General features: G+C 37.0%; 1 protein-coding gene across 2 annotated transcripts; it reads right to left on the bottom strand.

Moving 5' to 3' along the window:
• Nucleotides 1-13,158: 13,158 nt before the first annotated feature.
• LOC130748654 (uncharacterized) lies at nt 13,159-20,147 on the bottom strand. 2 transcript variants are annotated; one of them, XR_009022756.1, is made up of 10 exons: nt 19,852-20,147; nt 19,661-19,760; nt 18,629-18,806; nt 17,741-17,813; nt 17,468-17,647; nt 16,208-16,305; nt 15,650-15,738; nt 15,398-15,571; nt 13,865-14,256; nt 13,368-13,505 (listed from the first exon to the last, which is right to left on the bottom strand). XR_009022756.1 is itself a non-coding variant. In XM_057601887.1 (9 exons), exons 1-9 carry the CDS (start codon nt 19,892-19,894, stop codon nt 13,334-13,336), a joined length of 1,107 nt encoding a protein of 368 aa, XP_057457870.1. In that variant the 5' UTR covers nt 19,895-20,143; the 3' UTR covers nt 13,159-13,333. The 2 variants fall into 2 exon arrangements, 1 of the variants encoding a protein (XP_057457870.1); XM_057601887.1 differs by lacking the exon at nt 13,865-14,256 and having other exon boundaries at nt 13,159-13,505; nt 19,852-20,143.
• Between the last annotated feature and the right edge of the window lie 208 nt (nt 20,148-20,355).

Genomic DNA, 20,355 nt, shown 5'->3' on the forward strand with positions numbered 1-20,355 from the left:
GGAGGATTAATTTTGTACTGTGCTCACTCCACTTTCCATGCCCCATCATTTTCCACTCTCATCCAAACACATCAAAAAGTTATTTTTTCACTCATAATTCATCCTACAAACTTCATTCCTCTAAACATTCACTCAAACAAACAGAATGTTAGGGATTGAACAAGAACTAGGGACTGCTAGGATAAGCACCCTCTTGTCGCCTAATGATAGATAAACCATCTAAGAGGTAATACAAGAGTTCAAGTATTGTTTTCCATGGAATTACCACAAAATGGCGTGTTTATCTAGGGAATTAGTGGAGCATCGATTACCCATAAATGAAGGATTCAACCTCACAAGCAACCACCCAAAAAGTTCAATTCGAGACTACTGTTGAATGTGAACGAAGCGGTATAACGGTTTCTTAGTGCAGGGTTCATTAGAACGACTCAATACACGAAATAGTTGTCTAACATAGTCCCTGTGAAAAAAGAATTGGCAAGTACGAGTGTGCACTGATTCTCGAAACTTAAAACTAGCCACTCCAAAGGATAAATACCCTATGCCTATAGCTTATATGTTAGTCAATTCGGCTGCAGAAAACGGTGTCAACTCTTTTATGGATGGGCATTCTCGATATAACTATATATTCATTTCCTAGGAAGACGTACGTACCCAAGATACCGTTCATCTGGCTTCGGGATCTACGAAAATCCTTGTGCAATTCAGCCTAAAGAATGCTAGATCCACTTATCAGTTGGCACTTGGCAATGAACCTGATCTTCTATGAGGTCATTTTCAAGAATGTGGTATAGAAAATTGGTAGTTAAATCAACATATTTATCCACTCATGCTGCTGATTTACGACAAGCCTTCACCAAGATGAGACAACATGACCTTAAGATGAATCCTGCCAAATGTATATTTTTTTGTTTCAGTCGTGAATTTCCTGAGATTCTTGGTGCACAATTAGGGAATAGATGTCGACAAGAACAAAGCTAAATCTAAAATATAAGTCAGGCCTGCGACTAAAAAGAAACTACAAAGCTTATTAGGGAAGATAAACTTCTTAAGAAGGTTGATTACTAACCCAGCAGGGAAACTTAAAGTGCTCTTACCCATAATAAAGGCCAAGAATGTAGAGAAGTTTTCGTGGGGGTAGAGCAAGAAGAGGCCTTCAAGTTTATTGAAGAGGTATTGTTCAAGCCACCAGTGCTCATACCACTACAGCGAGGGTTGCCCATGAAGTTGTACATAGCAGCGACAGAGGAGTGTATCAGTTGCTTGTGAACCCAGGATGTTGAAGACGGAACCAAAAGAGATATTTATTTAATAGGCAGTTCTGGCATACATTATGTCTGTCTTTGTATTATGCATGTACTAAGAGGTCCATGTCTTATGCAAGATCGACATCAAATTGAATGCTTTTACTATGAAACATACTCTCTTGCGGGTTGTTAAGGGGCAGAAAATAGATAATTTCGTAATCGAGCATCCCATGTTAGAGGTAAATGGACCTTGGCAAGAAGCCCAAGCACATGTGCACCTCAAACCTTGGACATTAGTCTTTGACGAATATCATACTATGTCTGGGACAAGAGACATGGTTGTCATTAAGAATCCAGAAGGGCCTTCTTGGAAAATTACCCAACAACTGATTGTTCCAACAATCAGGCTGAGTATGAGGCTCTTATACTGGGGCTGAGTGATAGCAAATCCGCAAGTGTATGGATTGATCGAAGTAATATAAAAGATATCAAATCAAAGGGATTGTGTTTTATATCAATTCTGACTTGAGTTTTGGTATTCATAATGCAAAAGTAAAAACATAACTAATTGTTTAAGATTTGTGAAGTAACTTAGCAAGAAAATTGAAATTAAAAGAGACACGAATTAAGAGATTCAAACATTATGATTAAGACTAGCACTTGGGTCTTACTTCACCAATTCATGTTATTCTAAAGAAAACTAAGCATTTATGAAACCATGGGAACTTTCTATGGTGATTAAGCATTTACCTTCACTTGTTAATACTTAATCAAACAAAACATTCAATCTCAGTTGCTAAGCTTAATACCTTAGTATCTAGCCAATTCAATTGAAGAATTATTGTTCTTTATTCAGGACAACATGATTGATTCCTATCCTTATACCTAAGTGATAGAGAAAATCAATCAATCCAATCTCAGTTCCCTAATCCTTACAAAACTACCGTTTGTGCAAGAAAAAACAAAACACTTGCATGCATTCAAGAGTAATTACAAAATAGGGAAAAAATTCATAGAAAAAGTAACCAAGTTCATACAATACTTAGAAACTATAAGCATAAACTAAAAAAGGATTCACATCCCAAGTGCTGAGAAGAGAATTGGCCAACAATGGCCAAAAACTAGCTAATAATTAAGAACAAAACCATAAAAGTTCCAAAGTGATGCCCAAAACCAAGGAAAAAGGTACTACAAGCCTCCAACTTAGAACATCTAAAAAATTGCAAGTCTCCTATTTATAGAAAAAGCCACCGCAACAACGTGAGAAGGGCTGGTGCTGCAGCGCTAGAGGTTAGGTTGCGAGCACTGCGACGTGGGAAAATGGGCATGGCAGCGCTGGCTGCTCGAGAGAAACATTCATACTGACAGTTTTGATCTCTCTTTGTAAAACGAACCGTGTCGATTTGTTAATCGTCAATTCGAGCTGAAATTTTGATATGTTATTTACAATACATAGATCGGGTTGTCAAGAAAATGTATGTGCTATGAGACTTGACCCACACAATAAGCAGCTTTTCAATTTTCCTTCATAAAAACCTTTGTTTTCATTTAAAACTCCAATAATCTTCATTCATCAAGGCTCATCATTGAGAGACCAAGCATATTGAAATGGACTGCCATTTAATTCGAGACAAGGTTCAGTCTGATTTTTTCATCTTTCTTCATGTCTCTTCAGCTTAGCAAGCTGGACATATTTTACTTTCCAGAGGTCCTTTCCGGTCTTTTCCTGTATATTGTTTTTAAATAGAAGTGGTTATCAGTTGTTATTTAACATGTGTCTTAATAACTAATTCACCGCCTTCAGATAGGTGAGTTAATCACTTCTTATATAAGCATAGTCATTCATTGTAATCAGTTAATGAGAATGAATTTTTACTTCTAGTTTTCTCTCTTTTCATGTAACAACTATGTTATCTCTTCTCACAGTCTCCAATTATAGATTCAACACTCCCTCATCTCCCCTCGTCTTTCCACTTATATGAAGTTGACTAATGACTATGAAGTTAGGAGAGCGCTATTTAATTTTTTCGAAAAGATGACGAGTGGAGACATAGCTACGGTGAATTTGATTGATAGCCAATGTAATTTTTTTTATTAATTGGGTATTTTTTGATAGTGAAATTCATAATGATGGTCAACAGGTAGCTCATTTGGTTGTGAGCGTAATTGGAGTGTATTTGAGAGGGTCAGATTTCATATTTATGAAAAAATATTTTTTATGTTTTTTTATTATTATTACATTTAAAAAAAAACTTATTTTATATTTATTAAGGTTCACACCAAGAAAATGAATCGTTTAATGTAAAAGACGGTTAACTAACTAATTTGAAACAAGACTAAGCTTATTGGAGTCACTTGTAGTAGATACTAGACTAGTAGTTTAGGGTTCATTTGGTGGTCAAGATAAGCATACAAGATATAACAGTGTAATTATATCCTGTTGTAATTTGTAATTTGTTAGGCTAGTAGGATAGAATAACACAGTTTTATCTTTTATCCTATCTTGTCCACCATATGTAAAAGTTGTAATCATGATATGCGAGCTGGATTAGAACTTATCCATTTTTTAGATTAGGATAAGTTATAACCCAGCTCACATATCCTAACATGATAGGATAACAATTTTCTATTTTTTTATTATTATTATTTTAACCCAACATTAAATTAGTTCAATATTTCTATTTATATAATTTATAATAATTTCTATTTGTATAATATATAATAATATCAATTAATAAATATTAGTAATAATTTTAATAATATACTAATTTTATTATTTATCAATTTCTACTTTTTATTGATAATTTAAAATTATTTAGTTACTTATAAATTTAATTAAAAAATAAGCTAATTTATAAATATTGAAAATATTGGACTTACCTACTTAGTTAACATGTTTTCAATATTTATATTATAATAGCAATAAATAAAATCATTATTCGATCACTAATAGTAAAATAGACTAATCACTTATAAATATTGATTTATTAATAGTGAATATAATCTAATTTTCTGCTATCATCTTTTATTAGTTAAAACTATTTATCTACTTATATAATAATTTATAATTTAGATATAAAGTAATCTTGAAAAGTAATATCCCTAATAATATTTTTAAATTTTTACTAATTTTACTGTTACACTATTAAGTTAAAACCAATTTATTACCTATATAATTTTAATTAAAATATACTCGCTTAAAAAATTTTAATTAAAAAATATTAATTTAATTTTAGTTAATTTTAAAACATAGGCGCATTTATAAAATGTTAAAAATGAAATTTAATAGAATAATCACTTTTCAAAAAATTAATATAGAAAAATATATTTTAATGAATATTATGTACTTTTATTCAAATGGGAATTTGATTCATTTTTTATTATTTATGTCATATCTTATTACTATAATGTCCATATCAAACATATGATATGATAAAAGTCTATTATGCTTGAACCATATCCTATTTTTTTTTAATGACTTAATACATCAAAAGACCCCTGAAATTGTAAAGGGAATCAATTCCAGGGCCTGAAAAATTTTCGCATCAAATTGGGTCCCTAAGAATTTTTTTTTAATTCAATTAATGACAAAGGGTGTCAGACGGTGATGTGGCTTCAATTTTAGCCTACTCAGCTTTTCCACGTGGCATTTTAAATTTTTTTAATTGAAAAATTCAAAAACTTTATTTTTTAATTCCACCTCATATATTAAAACCTAAATTAAAAAAACCCAGAAATTTCCTATTCTTCATCATTTGCAATTCCAAAAAATCATCTCTGTCATCCATTATATTTTTCCATCTTCAACCCCTAAACTTAAAAAACCCAGAAATTTGCTCTTCATCATTTCCATCTTCAATCTATAGCTTCTCCTCCTCCTCCTCCATCTCTTTCTTCACAGGAATAATCCCAAACTAAATACCTTCACCACTGGAACCACCACCGTGAACGTTGTGAGCAGGAAGAGCAACTTTGTGGGGTTTTTGTTCGTTGACCCCAAAATCTTCATTGAGAGGTGGGAGTTGCTGGTTGAAGTAGCGGCTGAAATTTTCAAGACTGTTGAAGGCAAGGTGGTTGCTTCAATTAACAGATCCGAACCCTTGTGCTCTGGTACGACACCATCAGATCTGTCACGCTTTCATTCCCTCGATGGTGGTTGTTGGTAGAACAAATGGATCTCGACGTTTCCTCTTCCAAGCTTCGATCTCACTCTCTCTTTGCAGAGGTGCTCTCTTGGAAAAAGAGGAAGGGAAGGAAGAGGTGGTGGCGCTGATGTGGGTAAGGTTTTGTGTTGGGGAAAGAGGAAGAGAAGAAATGGGTGGCGGCTGGAATGCTGGCTTGGTGGTTTAGCCGTTTAGGAAATTTATGGTTCACCAGATTAGGGATTATTAATTATTAGATTAGGTTTTATTTAGATTAGGGATTTTATTTAGGTTAGGTTCTTATTTAGATTAGGTTTTTTATTTTTTTTATTTATGCTTTAATATGAGTTGGAATTAAAAAATAAAGTTTTATAATTTTTCAATTTAAAAAAAATTAAAAATGCCATGTGGAATTGCTGAGTAGGATAAAATTGAAGTCTGGCAGCATTTGACCTTAATTGAATTAAAAAAAAATTCGTAGGGACCCAATTTGATGCGAAAATTTTTCAGGCCCTGGAATTGATTCCCTTTACAATTTCAGGGGCCTTCTGATGTATTAAGCCTTTTTTTTATAATTCTTTATTTTATGTTGCTCTTATCCTATCCTAACCACCAAACGGATCTTTAGTATGTTACAAATTCAGATCATGTGAATTTTTTATGCATGCGTATTTTATGAAATATATATTTGCCTTTCCAGTATGATATTAAAGGATATACGATCCTTACAAACATTGAAAGCTTGTGGATTTTTGAAGTTGAATAAAGTTGAGGTATTTTTTTTTTTTAACTGAAGTTGAATAAAGTTGAGGTTTGAACACCACTCTTGAGCATTTAGATTATTGTAAAGAGTATCCCTAGTATCCCTTAATTCCTACCAATATCCACCGATTTTCCCGATGTAGTAATCGCCCTCTTCCCCCACCACATTCTCTTATCTTTCTTCTCTACTCTATCCCTCTCTCTAAATGCCAATTTCTCTCTCCCATATTCAACCCCTTTCTATTTTCTTTTTAGCAACAATAAAATAGCATTAATAAAATCCAACCCCACAAGGTGAGCATTCCTCTGCTGTTGGTGATGTGGTCGTCGTTCACGTTGTCATTAGAGCACCAAGCCCTCATCTTCAAGTACTCAATGCAGGTCTCTCCGTCCTGAGTACTTATATGTTATGGAACTTGGATTATGTTTCTTACATTATGAACTCATTATGTCATTAAGTGTGAACTTTGATGTGAATAATGAATAATTTTCCTTAAGCATGTGAATATTTTAGGTCTATGTATTTTATGAAGTATATATTTGCATTTCTAGTAGGATCTTAAAGGATCTAAGATCCAATCCTGAAATCCTACGATCTACGACCTTTTACCCATCTTTCAATATAGAGTAGGGTCCCGATATTGACAACATTGCACCTGCCATGTTGAAAGCTTGTAGCTTTTTGAAGTTGAGTAAAGTTGAAGTTGAACACCACTCTTGAGAATTTAGATTATTGTAGAGTGTATCCTTTAATCCCTACCAATACCCACGAGTTTTCCCGACATAGTAATTGCCCTCTTCCCCCACCACATTCTCTTCTTTCTCCTCTACAATCTTCCTCTCTCTAAATGCCAATTCTCTCTCCCAGATTCAACCCCTTTCACATTTCTTCTTAACAACAATGAAATAGCATTGATAAACCCGTTGAGATTTGACTCATTATATTTTGGGCTAAAATCTTTAGTTTATTAGGATTTGATTTAATGTGGATTGTAAAAGGTTTTAAGAGATTGTTATAGGATTTATTAGGATTTTATTGTAAAATAGAATCCACTATAAATAGGATAACAATGTAACTCTAAAACACAAGAGGCACTAGTGCAATTGAGAGAAATTGCAATTGCTGAGTGATTGTATTCAGGTTCGAATCAATAAACGGAACTATAGTTGCTCTATAGTCGCAGAGGTAGGCAATTTGGCCGAACTGCGTGAACAAAGCTTTGTGTGTTTCTCTCTACTCTGATCTGTATTCGTGTTGCTGTTCTAACAATTGGTATCAGATGACAACTAACCCTGGAGGTGCGAAGTTTGAAGTGACGCGGTTCGATGGAACCGGCAATTTCGAACTATGCAGAGGAGGTTAAGGATCTGTTGGCTCAGCAAAGTTTACAGAAGGCGTTACGCGATGAGAAACCAACGGACATCGCAACTGTTGATTGAAACGAGATGAAGGAGAAGGCTGCAGGTTTGATAAGACTTTGCGTTTCTGATGACGTGATGAATCATATCCTGGATCTCACAACTCCGAAGGATGTCTGGGATAAATTGGAATTATGTGCATGTCCAAGACACTCATGAACAAGTTGTTTGCGAAGCAGCGTCTCTACAGTCTGAAGATGCAGGAAGGAGGCGATTTGCAGGCTCATGTCTACGCTTTCAACAACATCCTTGCCGATCTGACACGGCTTGGTGTGACAGTGGACGATGAGGATAAGACTATTATTTTACTGTGCTCTTTACCAGGCTCTTATGATCACTTGGTGACCACTCTCACCTACGGGAAGGACTCAATCACGTTGGATTCTATTTCTTCTACACTTTTGCAACACGCACAACGTCGCCGGAGTGTCGAAGAAGGTGGAGGAAGTTCAGGTGAAGGTCTGTTTGTGAAGGGAGGTCAAGATCGTGGAAGAGGCAAGGGTAAAGCAGTGGATTCTGGAAAGAAGAAGAGATCCAAGTCCAAGGACAGAAAAACAGCAGAATGTTATAGTTGCAAGCAAATTGGGCATTGGAAGAGGGACTGTCCAAACAGGTCAGGCAAGTCAGGCAACAGCAGCAGTGCAGCAAATGTAGTTCAGTCTGATGGTTCTTGCAGTGAGGAGGATTTGCTTTGTGTTTCATATGTAAAGTGCACTGATGCATGGGTTCTTGATTCTGGATGCTCCTGTCATATGACGCCGCACCGGGAGTGGTTCAACTCATTTAAATCATGTGATTTTGGTTATGTCTATTTAGGTGATGATAAACCTTGTATCATCAAGGGAATGTGACAAGTTAAAATTGCTTTGGATGATGGTGGCGTGCGCACGTTGAGTCAGGTGCGTTATGTTCCAGAGGTGACGAAGAACTTGATTTCTCTAGGAACTCTTCATGAGAATGGGTATTCATTCAAGTCTGAGGAAAATAGAGACATCTTAAGGGTTAGCAAGGGTGCAATGACAGTGATGAGAGCAAAGAGGACTGCAAGCAACATTTATAAGTTGTTGGGGAGCACTGTTATGGGTGATGTGGCATCTGTTGAAACTGATGATGATGCAACCAAATTGTGGCACATGCGCTTGGGTCATCTCAGTGAACGTGGGATGATGGAACTATATAAGAGGAATCTGCTGAAGGGTGTTCGCAGTTGCACAATTGGATTGTGCAAGTATTGTGTTCTTGGGAAACAGTGTAGAGTTCGTTTCAAAACCGGACAACACAAGACCAAAGGAATCTTAGACTATGTCCATTCTGATGTCTGGGGGCCTACAAAAGAGCCCTCCGTTGGAGGTTTCAGGTACTTTGTTACATTTACTGATGATTTTTCTCGTAAGGTCTGGGTTTATTTTCTGAAATATAAATCTGAAGTTTTTGCCAAGTTCAAATTGTGGAAGGCAGAGGTTGAGAATCAGACAGGGAGAAAAATAAAGTATTACGGTCTGATAATGGAACTGAATACACTGACAAGAACTTCATGCATTTCTGTGAGGAGAATGGAATTCAGAGGCACTTTTCTGTGAGGAAGACACCACAGCAGAATGGTGTTGCAGAGAGGATGAACAGGACTCTGACAGAGAAGGCAAGGTGCCTTCGGTTGAATGCTGGTCTTTCAAAAGATTTCTGGGCAGCAGGAATCAATATGGCGTGTTATCTAGTCAAAATGTCACCACGAGCTTCTTTGGATGGAAAAGTTGCAGAGGAGGTGAGGACAGGTAACCCCATTGATCTCAGTAATTTGAGGATTTTTGGGTGTCCAGCATATGTGCATATTTCCAGTGAGGATCGGTCTAAACTTGACCCAAAGTCAAAACAATGCATCTTTATTGGCTATAATAAAGGTGTGAAGGGGTACAAGTTGTGGGATCCAGTCAAGAAGAAGGTGATTGTCAACAGAGATGTTGTATTTGATGAGCAATCAATGTTGAAACAGTCAGATGTGACGGTTGTGCCAGATACTGAGGTAGAGAATTCCAGTCAGGACAAGATTCAGGTGGACATTGATGAGACACCAGTGAGTCCTAGGCAGATTGTAGCCCAATAGCAGCGTGAACCAATCTCAGATTCAGGTGGAGTACAAGACTATACACTTGTGCGTGATAGGGAGCCCCGTCGTATTACACCTCCAGTGAGATATGGGTTTGAAGACTTAGCAGCATATGCCCTTCTTACCAGCTCAGCAGACCTGTCTACTTATCATGAGGCTATGGCTAGCCAGGAGAAAGATAAGTGGATGGGTGCAATTAAGGGTGGGCATCGGTCGGATTTGGTCGGTTTCGGGCTCAAAATGTCAAAACCGATCAAATCCAAACATGTCATATTGTGAACTGCTTCCGTCCGCAGAGAGCCTCGGGTTGGGCGTTTTTGGGTTGAGCGGGTGTATGGGTTAATCGGGTGGGTTCGTTCGGATCTTATGCCATACCTTTACCCATAAAATTCCAAAACAAAAATGAAGAAAGGGAGGAGATGATGGTAGATTGGACGACGACGGTCCGAGATCTCGACGTTCAAGCCTTTTCCAGAGCCTACTTTGGTGGCATATCCATGGTTTGTCTCTGTTGAACAAAGAAACGACACAGCTGAACAGAGGTCAGTTCATGGAGGGATGGTGAAGATGCACAACAGAGTAGAGGAGACGATGACTCTTGGCTCTTTCAAAAGAAATCAGATGAAGTTAGTACTTATTATACATATTATACAATATTCATTTCATATTTTTTTATTATTTTTTTGTGTTAATACATTGACAAGACAAAGCACTTATGCCTATATTGCCTATGCTGCAAAAGCTGCCATGCATGCCTACTGCGTAAGCTACTGAGCAACATCTGTAGCCAAACCAAAGCAACGTGGAAGAACAATAAAGCCCAATTTCAATATTTGAATTTTCTACACGGTCGGTTTCGGTTGTGATTGGAAGAAAAATTGACAACCCGCACCCGCCCGTGTGTAACCGTTCCAACGCTACTTTTCCAACTGTGCAGCCCGAGGCCTGTTTCCACTCGTCCGAGAGCCTTCAATTGACTTCGGGTTTTCCGGGTTGTGGTCGGTTCGGTTATTTTGCCCAGGCCTAGGTGCAATGGTGGAGGAGATGGAGTCCTTGAAAAAGAATGAGACATGGGATCTTGTTCAGTTTCCACATGGAAAGAGAGCTATTGGTTGCAAGTGGGTGTACAAGAAAAAGCCAGCAGTAACAGAAAAAGAAGGTGAAAGGTTCAAGGCTCGCCTAGTTGCAAAGGGGTATTCACAACAGAAGGGGATTGATTATGATGAGATTTTCAGTCTGGTGGTTAGACACACTTCTATCAGGGCAGTATTAGCTTTGGTAGCCAGCAGGGATATGCACTGAGAGCAGATGGATGTGAAAACAGTTTTCCTCCATGGTAATCTAGAGGAGCAAATCTACATGGAGAAGTCAGATGGATTCAGTGAAACTGGAGATGGCAGACTTGTTTGCAAATTGAAGAGGTCTTTGTATGGCTTGAAGCAGTCTCCAAGGCAGTGGTACAAGCGCTTTGATACATACATGCTCCGGATTGGCTATATAAGGTGTGACTATGATTGTTGTGTTTATGTGAGGAGCCTTGATGATGGCTCTTTTATTTTCCTGTTACTTTATGTTGATGATATGCTGATTGCTGCCAACCATTTACATGATGTAAATGAGTTGAAGACCAAGTTGGGTAAGGAGTTTGACATGAAGGATCTGGGCTGCAAAGAAGATTATTGGGATGGAAATTCACAGGGAAAAAGGCGCTAAGAAATTATGGTTGTCTCAGAATAGCTATGTTGAAGGTGTTTTGAGCATATTTGACATGAGCAAGGCAAATCCTGTGAGTACTCCATTGGCGAATCATTTTAAGCTTTCTTTGGAACAATGTCCGAAGACAGCCTCAGAGATTGAAGGTATGTCTAAGATTTCTCATGCCAGTGCAGTTGGTTGTTTGATGTATGTTATGGTTTGCACTAGACCGGATTTGGCACAAGCAGCTAGTCAAGTGTGCAAGTTCATGTCCAAGCCAGGGAAGCAACATTGGGAAGCAGTCAAGTGGATCCTAAGGTACTTGAAGGGTACAGCGGATCGCGGTATCATGTTCAGCAGGGAACAAGGTGTTGTTCCATTAGTTGTGGGATATGTTGACTCTGACTATGCAGGTGATCTAGATGATAGAAGGTCTACAACAGGATATGTCTTTACTCTTGCAGGGGACCTATATGTTGGAAGTCATCAGTTCAATCCATAGTAGCTATGTCTACAACTGAGGCAGAATACATGGCAGTAGCTGAAGCTGTCAAGGAAGCATTGTGGCTTACAGGATTAGTGAAAAAGTTGGGTGTTGAGCAAGGTGGAGTTCAGTTGCTATCTATTTGGCGAACAATCAGGTGTATCATGCTAGAACCAAGCATATTGATGTGAGGTTCCACAAGATCAGGGAGTTGTTGGCGTCCAAACAGATATTACTTCAGAAGGTTCACACATCAGAGAATGCAGCCGACATGTTGACCAAGCCAGTCACCAGTGACAAGTTTAAGCATTGCTTGAACTTGTTGCATGTTCTCCAATGTTAAGCAGAGGAGGCTCACAATCCCAGAAATCAGAATCAGGAAACTAAAGCAGCAGATCTTCATAGGGGGAGTTCGGAATTCGCCAAGGTGGAGATTGTTGAGATTTGGCTCATTATATTTTGGGCTAAAATCTTTAGTTTATTAGGATTTGATTTAATGTGGATTGTAAAAGGTTTTAAGGGATTGTTATAGGATTTATTAGGATTTTATTGTAAAATAGAATCCACTATAAATAGGATAACAATGTAACTCTAAAACACAAGAGACACAAGAGGCACTAGTGCAATTGAGAGAAATTGCAATTGCTGAGTGATTGTATTCAGGTTCGAATCAATAAACGGAACTATAGCTGCTCTATAGTCACAGAGGTAGGCAATTTGGCCGAACTGCGTGAACAAAGCTTTGTGTGTTTATCTCTACTCTGATCTGTATTCGTGTTGCTGTTCTAACAAAACCCCAGCCTCAGAAGTTGAGCGTACCTCCATTATCGGTGATGTGGTTGTCATTCACGTTGTCGTTGAGGCAAGAGTTGGAGCACCAAGCCCTCATCTTCAAGTACTCAAGGCGGGTCTCTTCGTCCTTCGATACCTCCTTGAACCCATTCGTAAGAGTCTCCAATTGATGTCCCAACATTCCCATAAGCCACCCCATTAACGACTTTAACCCTTTTCTCTCTCTAGTTGTTGACGAGAAGATGACGAAAGGTAGTGTAGTGAAGCGAAGAAGAGAGAGGGATTTGAGCTCTAGAGGAATGATGGTGTTAGGGTTAAGGTTAAGGAATGAGGAAGAAGGGGTGAGAAGGACCAAAGCTGATGAATAATATTTTGTTGGGTCTATACTTTCTAGGTTTCTGCAAGAAGAAGAATACTCAAGAACATGAAGAACACTCATGAAAACCAGGACACTTCAAATTAAGGGAAGATGGACTAATTTAATGAAAGAAATTTGCTAGGGACCAAAACGAATGTGAAAAGTCCACATGGACTAGTAATTGATAAATAAAAAAGGCCAAATAAGTTTTTTTACATCCGTGTACACCAAATAAAGACACGAGCTGTCTTAGAAAAAAAAAACGTACCGAAATAAAGACATGCTGATGTTTGGACAGCCACAAATAATAACAATGGTCCAAGGCTTTAACTATAAACAACTGACACTATCTTTAAGCCTTAATGCTGCTGCCATGCCACTCTCTATGGCACCTTCAACATTGGGACTAACACAGAAGTCTCCACAGATGGCCAGTCTCTTGTTTCTGTCCCAAAGACATTTGTTCTCTGGAGCAACACTAGTAGCTGGAAATGCACTCCCCCTACAAAAACAACCAATATTACAAAAGAGAACTGCTATTCGTACGATGAAAATGGTGAGCGAAAAACACAAGAATCTATTATTTATTCCGTAAACAAAAAAAATCGGTTAGTTGAAACTCTTAATTAAATGGAAATCAAGAAAATTAACGGCCATCAAATGCTTCATGTGTTTCGTGGAGATAAGTTTCTTAACATCTGATCAGGAGGATCACGAGATGCTGGGGCAGCCAAGAGAGGGGGTGGAACCGGTGCGCTGATGAGCTGGGAGATCCCGGGAGGGACTCCTGCAAGGGACTCCAATGCCAAAGTAAGTAGGGGAATCGAGTAAGTGGGTAGTGAAGTGAAGAGAATAACGTACCTTAGAGTGGGTGAGTTGCCCCCTTTATATACACGTTGGAGTATTAGGGTTGGAGCCATGCAACGTCATGCATGGTCCGTACCGGCGGGTTAAGGGCCGTTGGATCCTTCTGCTCCCTATGTGGTTTACAGTGATCCAACGGCTTAGATTACCTAGGGACCCACCTTCCAACCACCCTAGTTCCGTAGGATGGTGGGCCTAGGTCAACCCCTAGGTGGTGGGGCCCAGGGCCAGAGGAGAGTGTCGTCCTGCTCGTGGTCAGGGCCCGGACATCCTACCCTGGTCGTCTCCCTTGGGTCTCCCTCGGGTGATCATGATCGGGCACTGGACCGGTCGTCCCTATGCGCGTGGTCCGCCCGTCCCAGAACAACATCAATCATTACTCATTGGGACTAATCAAGACAACACAAGCCACATACAAGACCAAGGATAACATAAAAACTGAATTAGATGTTTGTGATTGGGGAAAATTAAGGACTTATTTGTTCTCTGAAAATAAAGAATCAAATGCCCGAATAAAACAGAGAAGAATTGTTATTAGAGTTCCCATAGCGCTTCCTTTTCCAAAAATGTGATCTGCTTTACTTTCTCAGGGAAAGATAAGTATATGTAACATAGAATTGAAGTCTCAAATATAAAGTGAACTCTCATAAGATACAACTAGAAAAAATAGGCAATTCCCTCAGTGCTCTTTCATGAAATGTTTTTAAAGAGAATTACATAAATGAAAATTAGAGGTGGCAACTTTATTCTTTTGGAATTTAGTACTACTTAGGTTATCCAAAGGTGCTTAAGGTTAGTCTCTAAGAACTTAGTTACAAAACTTTGAAATTATATGGGTTTATAGTATGTTTGATTCCACTGTTAAATGCTCCAGAATTACTTCCAGTTAGAAGCTACAAATCTTTGCTTCTGAGTAAACGCCCTTGAATTCTGTCCAAATCTTGAAACCAAATATTCACTTAATTAAAGACTTCTAGACGTAATTAAAAGTTTGGTGAAATTAGATGGATGTTTAGATTAATTTAACTTCATCATATCAATTTTAATATTAATCAGAACTCTTCAGTTTCTAATATTTGTAGATATAGGGAAAAATAAAGCAGACAGAAAACAAAGATATACTACTGATATGTTATCCACAATGGTCATTTCCATACACGTGCTTTTAACCTATACCTCTTGAGTTTCTAGTGTTAGTTCACAGGTTAGCATTCATCCGTTTACACTTGGGAATAGTCACTTCACTTCATGCTTATCCGTTTAGACTGATGCCATGATTTCTCAAACTCAGAAACTCAACATCTATGCACAATTAGTCATGCTAGTTTTTGGCTTTTTATTGCTTTATTTCCCACTAAAAGGTTTTAATTCCGTGACTGAATTTATATAATTATCAACCAGAGATAGACAATTAAATTTTGAAAACGAGAAGAGATTACTAAGTATCCACTGCCCAACTATGCAACATGAAATAAATATATAGTAATGCTAGAATCTAAAACTCTAAGATAGTTTTTTCAAGGCACTTACCATCTATGGGCTCTCTTAAAAAAGGGTTGTGATATGTTAAGTCCTGTATTTTGAAATTCTTGGAAAAGCTCTTCAGCCACTTTACTCAGTGTAATGTCTGAGGGCTTCTTGAGTCCAGTTTGAGCAATTATGTCCTGTGCATATTCTGCGGTTGAATGAAGAACCCATCTTTCGCTGTAAAGATGCTACCCCGTAAGCTATGGAAACTGAGCCAACAATAATTGTATCACTAATGCAACATTAAACAAATACCTTGTAGTAGAACGGTTTGGCTTGCTGCTATCACAATAAGCCCAACTTAAAACTTTGGAATTTTTAAAAGACAAGCCTTTCACCGGAATCTGGAACAAATTGAGTTTTGTAGAGTAAGGTTCCCAATTTCACATCACTAAAAATGCTACAAAACGGATGATTAAAATACAACGAAGCCTTATTTCAACTTGATTCTAAACGAAATGTTTTTACACGCAAAATTTAATCTGGAAAAACCATCTCAAGTTGTTTTTCGTAGTATACTTTACAATTTGATGGTAAAACAATTTACCACATAAATCTTCTTCCCGTCCAAGCTAATCTTCATTTATTTTATATAATAGCCAATTAGATATTAAGCTGCATAAATTCCTCAGGAGTGAAACACAGTAGAAAAAGTAAGACATCAAACTACACAGTATCAAAAGAAATCAAGAATCATGTTGCTAAAACCATGAATGAGCTATGAAATGGTTCCAAAATCAAATGAGCCATATCAGATTCATGTATTAGCAAACTTGTAAATGACAGATTGGATGCTGTATAGCTATATCATACCGTTGACAGAGGCTCTGCAAATGCCAGCATTACAGTGAAACATGGCCTGACAGGAATATTGTGCAATGCTTCTGACAACTCAGGCACCAACTTTATATCTGCACCCCTCACAAATGTCATATATAAGTGTAAAAAACAGTCAAAATATATTCCATACTTTCCAGTCCATCATGTTCAAATTCAAGTTGAATCTATCAATTAGATTATTTATTGATTGTGCAAATTTAACTTCTTTTGATCAAATCAACAACTCCATCTTACATATTAGTTGAAGCAAAGAAATCTTTAGCTTGTATATAAGAAACATATTATATGTATTGTATCAGGTAATAAATTGTAATCCCTCTTAACTCTAAATTATTTCAAATAAGAAAAAGTGAAAGAAACACTTCTCAATTGCATTTGCTTCCCAGTTTTCTAGCATAAAATTAAATAATTTCTTGTCAAACATGATAGACACAAAAGGTGTATCCTGCTTGTATTAGTCGAGTTCAACAACTTGAAGGAAAGCAGCACCTCAAAGCAAATCATATTCTTGCCTCGTAGAATCTCTACAATCTGAGATTGTAGACATTCTACGAGGCAAGAATATGATTGCATGTTGAATGTACCCTACTGCTGCCAACAATATCCAGGAAAGCACAATCCAACTTATATTTTTTAATCTAGTTGATGGAGCTTAATGACGTGATTCATATAACCAACCTCACTTAGTGGAATAAGGCTTTTGTTGTTGTAGTCTCTACATAGAGTCATGCTAAATTGTTCATAGCTATATCTAATATTTCCCAAGTTCCTTAACCTTAAGCCTGCACATATAAAAGCCTGATATAGTGTCTCCAAGGTTATTAAGTCACTATTCATCAAGGTCCCTTCTATGATTCACTTGTATCCTCTTAAATCTTAATAGCAAAATTTTATAGACAATACCCTTTAAATTAAATAAATCAACAATTCAAGGTAAAAGAGGCAGAAAAATCTCTTCATCACAAAGAGGAATGGTATCACCTAACAAGTTTATTGGCATGACAATTGGCTAATACCATTTAACCTTCTCTTATCACACTTATATTATTTTCTACTAGATTCCTTTTACTAAATTGTTCCTAGAAAATATACAAAATCGCTCTGTAAACAGTAAATATTCTAACAGAAAACCCTATTAATAGAACCCAACATTGTCTCCTGACAAGATCAAATAAATCAGGGATCAAACAAAGAGTTAAAGTGGGACGAAGAAAGGACGCCAGCATTTCTTACCGAGTGGCGGTGACCGTCCTGTCACTTCTGCAATCCTGAGAGACACTATATTCTTGTCTGATGCAACAACCCCCTTAAATTGACCAAGATTTTGTCCATCCACCGCTATCAATGACCACAATTTCTCATCATCTAACCATTCAACTCTTCCAATACCCGCACCAAACTTACTTTCCACACCTAACAGGTAGAAAATAATGAGTAAGCTTTTCAGTGTGTACACAATCAACTCTGAATAACAAAGCTAAATAATAAAAATAATTAAGTAGATACCACTTTCACTGCATAATGCCTTGCATATAGAATTCATGCCTGGAACACCCACAAATCTCTTGTTTAATCCTTCCTAAAAGATATTCCAGTCAATAACAAGAGTGATCTCAAATACACAAGGCCTTGTTACAAGTCTCGTCTTCTCCATAATTTGTTAATAAGAACATTACTGATGTTGAATGCAGAAGAAAAAAAACATAATGAGTTTCCAAGCAAATCACTTTTTACCTATATCTAAGAAGCTGCTAGGATATATTTTCAAGTTTCAACCATCTGGTATTCACATTTTTAGGAAATTTAAACCAAGACTCTTTTGGAGGGTGGTGGTGGTTGGACTATGTTACTCATTTCACACTCAAACGTAATGAACACTAAACCTATTTCAAAAGAGTTCCAAAAATCATGAGCACGTGAAAAGAAATTATTGTGTATACCTCAATTTTTTCAATGGAACATATGGGTGTACATATAATGTACTAGTTTTAAGTAATGCCAGACATGCTAGCAAAGTTTGGAAAGGAGTAAAAGCTTTGAATTAGGCAGCTATGTTAAAGCTGATTTCCAATTACAGCCCCTCAAGCCCAAAGATGGCAACAGACTTAGTTAGATGCATGCAGTATTTGGATCAATGTGTCATTAATGGGATAGGACTCGTGCAATGAAATATGAATTGTGTATACAAAGGATAAATGTTTGAAAATCCAATCCAAACTATGACTTCAGATACATGATGGTGAGAGGACAAAAACTCATAGGGAGATACACTGTGATATCAATCGAAAAGTATTGACAGCACTAACCATTAAAATCATTGAAAGTGTAAAACAATGCCTAATCAACTGTCACACAGAACAAAATGATTTAAATATATGAAGAATACTTGTCAACCTGCTCTATGTTAAATTTAAGGGTGTGAAAATCAAATGCGCCAAACTTTTCTTTCCATTCAGCTACAAGACCCCTTGACTCCCACTCTTGAACTAGACATAAAACTTCAGACTTGCTAACTGAGAAAAATGGAGCACCATGGTCGAAATGCAGCTCCTTCCCATCTTCAGTTTTCTCTCTGATTTCCATAAACAAATAAAAAATTAGAATCCTCTTTAAAAGTACGACTAAGCCAATGAAAGAAATTTCAGTACCGTTAAGAAGTAAATAACAGTTTTAACTATGTTATGCTCTAAACTAAATTGTCTCTAAATATCAGTGTTATTTCTTTGATTAAACAATGACAATCTACAAAGTAAAGAATATAATAGCTGTTTTAAAACAACTGTTCAAGCAATCTAGATAATAGACTAAAGCCTCTTTTGCAAGAGTTTATTTGACTTTATCTCATAGCATAAGCGCTTATGCAAACGTTTGAGAGAACTTAGGTACATAGCTTATGGTCACCTATAGGATGTTTTGAGCTTAACTATACACTATTTTCATCTTATTTCAATAAGTTCATCAAATTAGCTTATGAATAAGTGCTTCTGTGATAAGCGCTTACTGTCATTACTCATAAGCGCTTAATTAAGTTGTTTACTTAAAACACCCTAAAATATTGAACATTGAAATAGAGATTTCAAACAGAGATTAAGCTACATGGGACTAATCTGAACATTCGCAAAACATAAACCTGCACATCAATAAGTCTTCTCTAATCTTTGACTCACATTATAAAATTCAAGACCCTGTTCCAAATATTCAAAGCAACCACAAATAGCTATCAGAAAAACCCAAATTAGCTATTTACCTTCTTTATCTTTACAAAGAAGCTATAAAATTCTGTAACAGTGATATAGAATAAGAATTTTCTCCTGACTTAATTGACCAAGATCAAAATGATATTCCAAATGGATAAATGATTACGCAAAACCCAATTAATTAACATTAAAAGGGAGAAAAAAACAAAAAAAAGTAGAGAAAAAGAACCTTCTTTGGGACATGCGGCCACCAGGGCCTCTAGCTGATTCAAAGAGAGTTACAGAAACCCCATTTCGGGCAAGAGTTGATGCACACACAGCTCCTGAAACTGCCACCAAAATAATAATAATAAAATGATGATAATAATAACAATAACAATAACAATAATAATATGAGGCTGTGCAATGTGCAGTGCTTACTTCCACCTCCCAACACAGCAACTTTAATGGCGGTGCTACTCATCGTTTGGTTGCTGATAGTGGGTTCTGAAACGCACTAGGGAAAGAGAGGGGCATAGAATGTAGTAACAGCGGCGATAGTCATGGTGGCAGCTACGACCTGTGATAGTGAGATGGCACACCCTTTACTTTCCTATGTATTTTGTATTCGGTTAAACTTAATATGGATCTACATTGAAGCTAACATCTATCTCGATCACGTTAAACTTAATGTGATAAATTGTAGTGTCTTGGAGATATGTGAAATTGGTTCTAACACCTAGCGAAACACCAAGGAGTAATTATCAAATAAATTTCTTAGCTTTTCCAAATGGTAATTTTTATATTAAGGTTGCAACTTTGTGTAGTGGTGCATGTGTGCAAAATAACAACCACATATTTTGGTGGTTAATAATTTTGTGCAAGGCTCTTAAAATTAGATATTTATGATTAATATGGTTTATAACAAACACAATCCTACCTCAA

Source organism: Lotus japonicus, chromosome 3 (genome assembly GCF_012489685.1).
Source record: "Lotus japonicus ecotype B-129 chromosome 3, LjGifu_v1.2".
In the NCBI taxonomy this organism is placed as follows: domain Eukaryota; kingdom Viridiplantae; phylum Streptophyta; class Magnoliopsida; order Fabales; family Fabaceae; genus Lotus; species Lotus japonicus.

What these genes read in the sequence shown, in the direction of transcription:
- LOC130748654 (XM_057601887.1), bottom strand. Translation starts at nt 19,894, where the DNA reads ATGAGTAGCACCGCCATTAAAGTTGCTGTGTTGGGAGGTGGAA. An exon ending in TGCTGTGTTGGGAGGTGGAA is followed by an intron (nt 19,761 to 19,851) that starts GTAAGCACTGCA and finishes TTTTGGTGGCAG; the next exon opens with TTTCAGGAGCTGTGTGTGCA. An exon ending in TTTAAGAGAGCCCATAGATG is followed by an intron (nt 13,506 to 15,397) that starts GTAAGTGCCTTG and finishes TTGTTTTTGTAG; the next exon opens with GGGGAGTGCATTTCCAGCTA.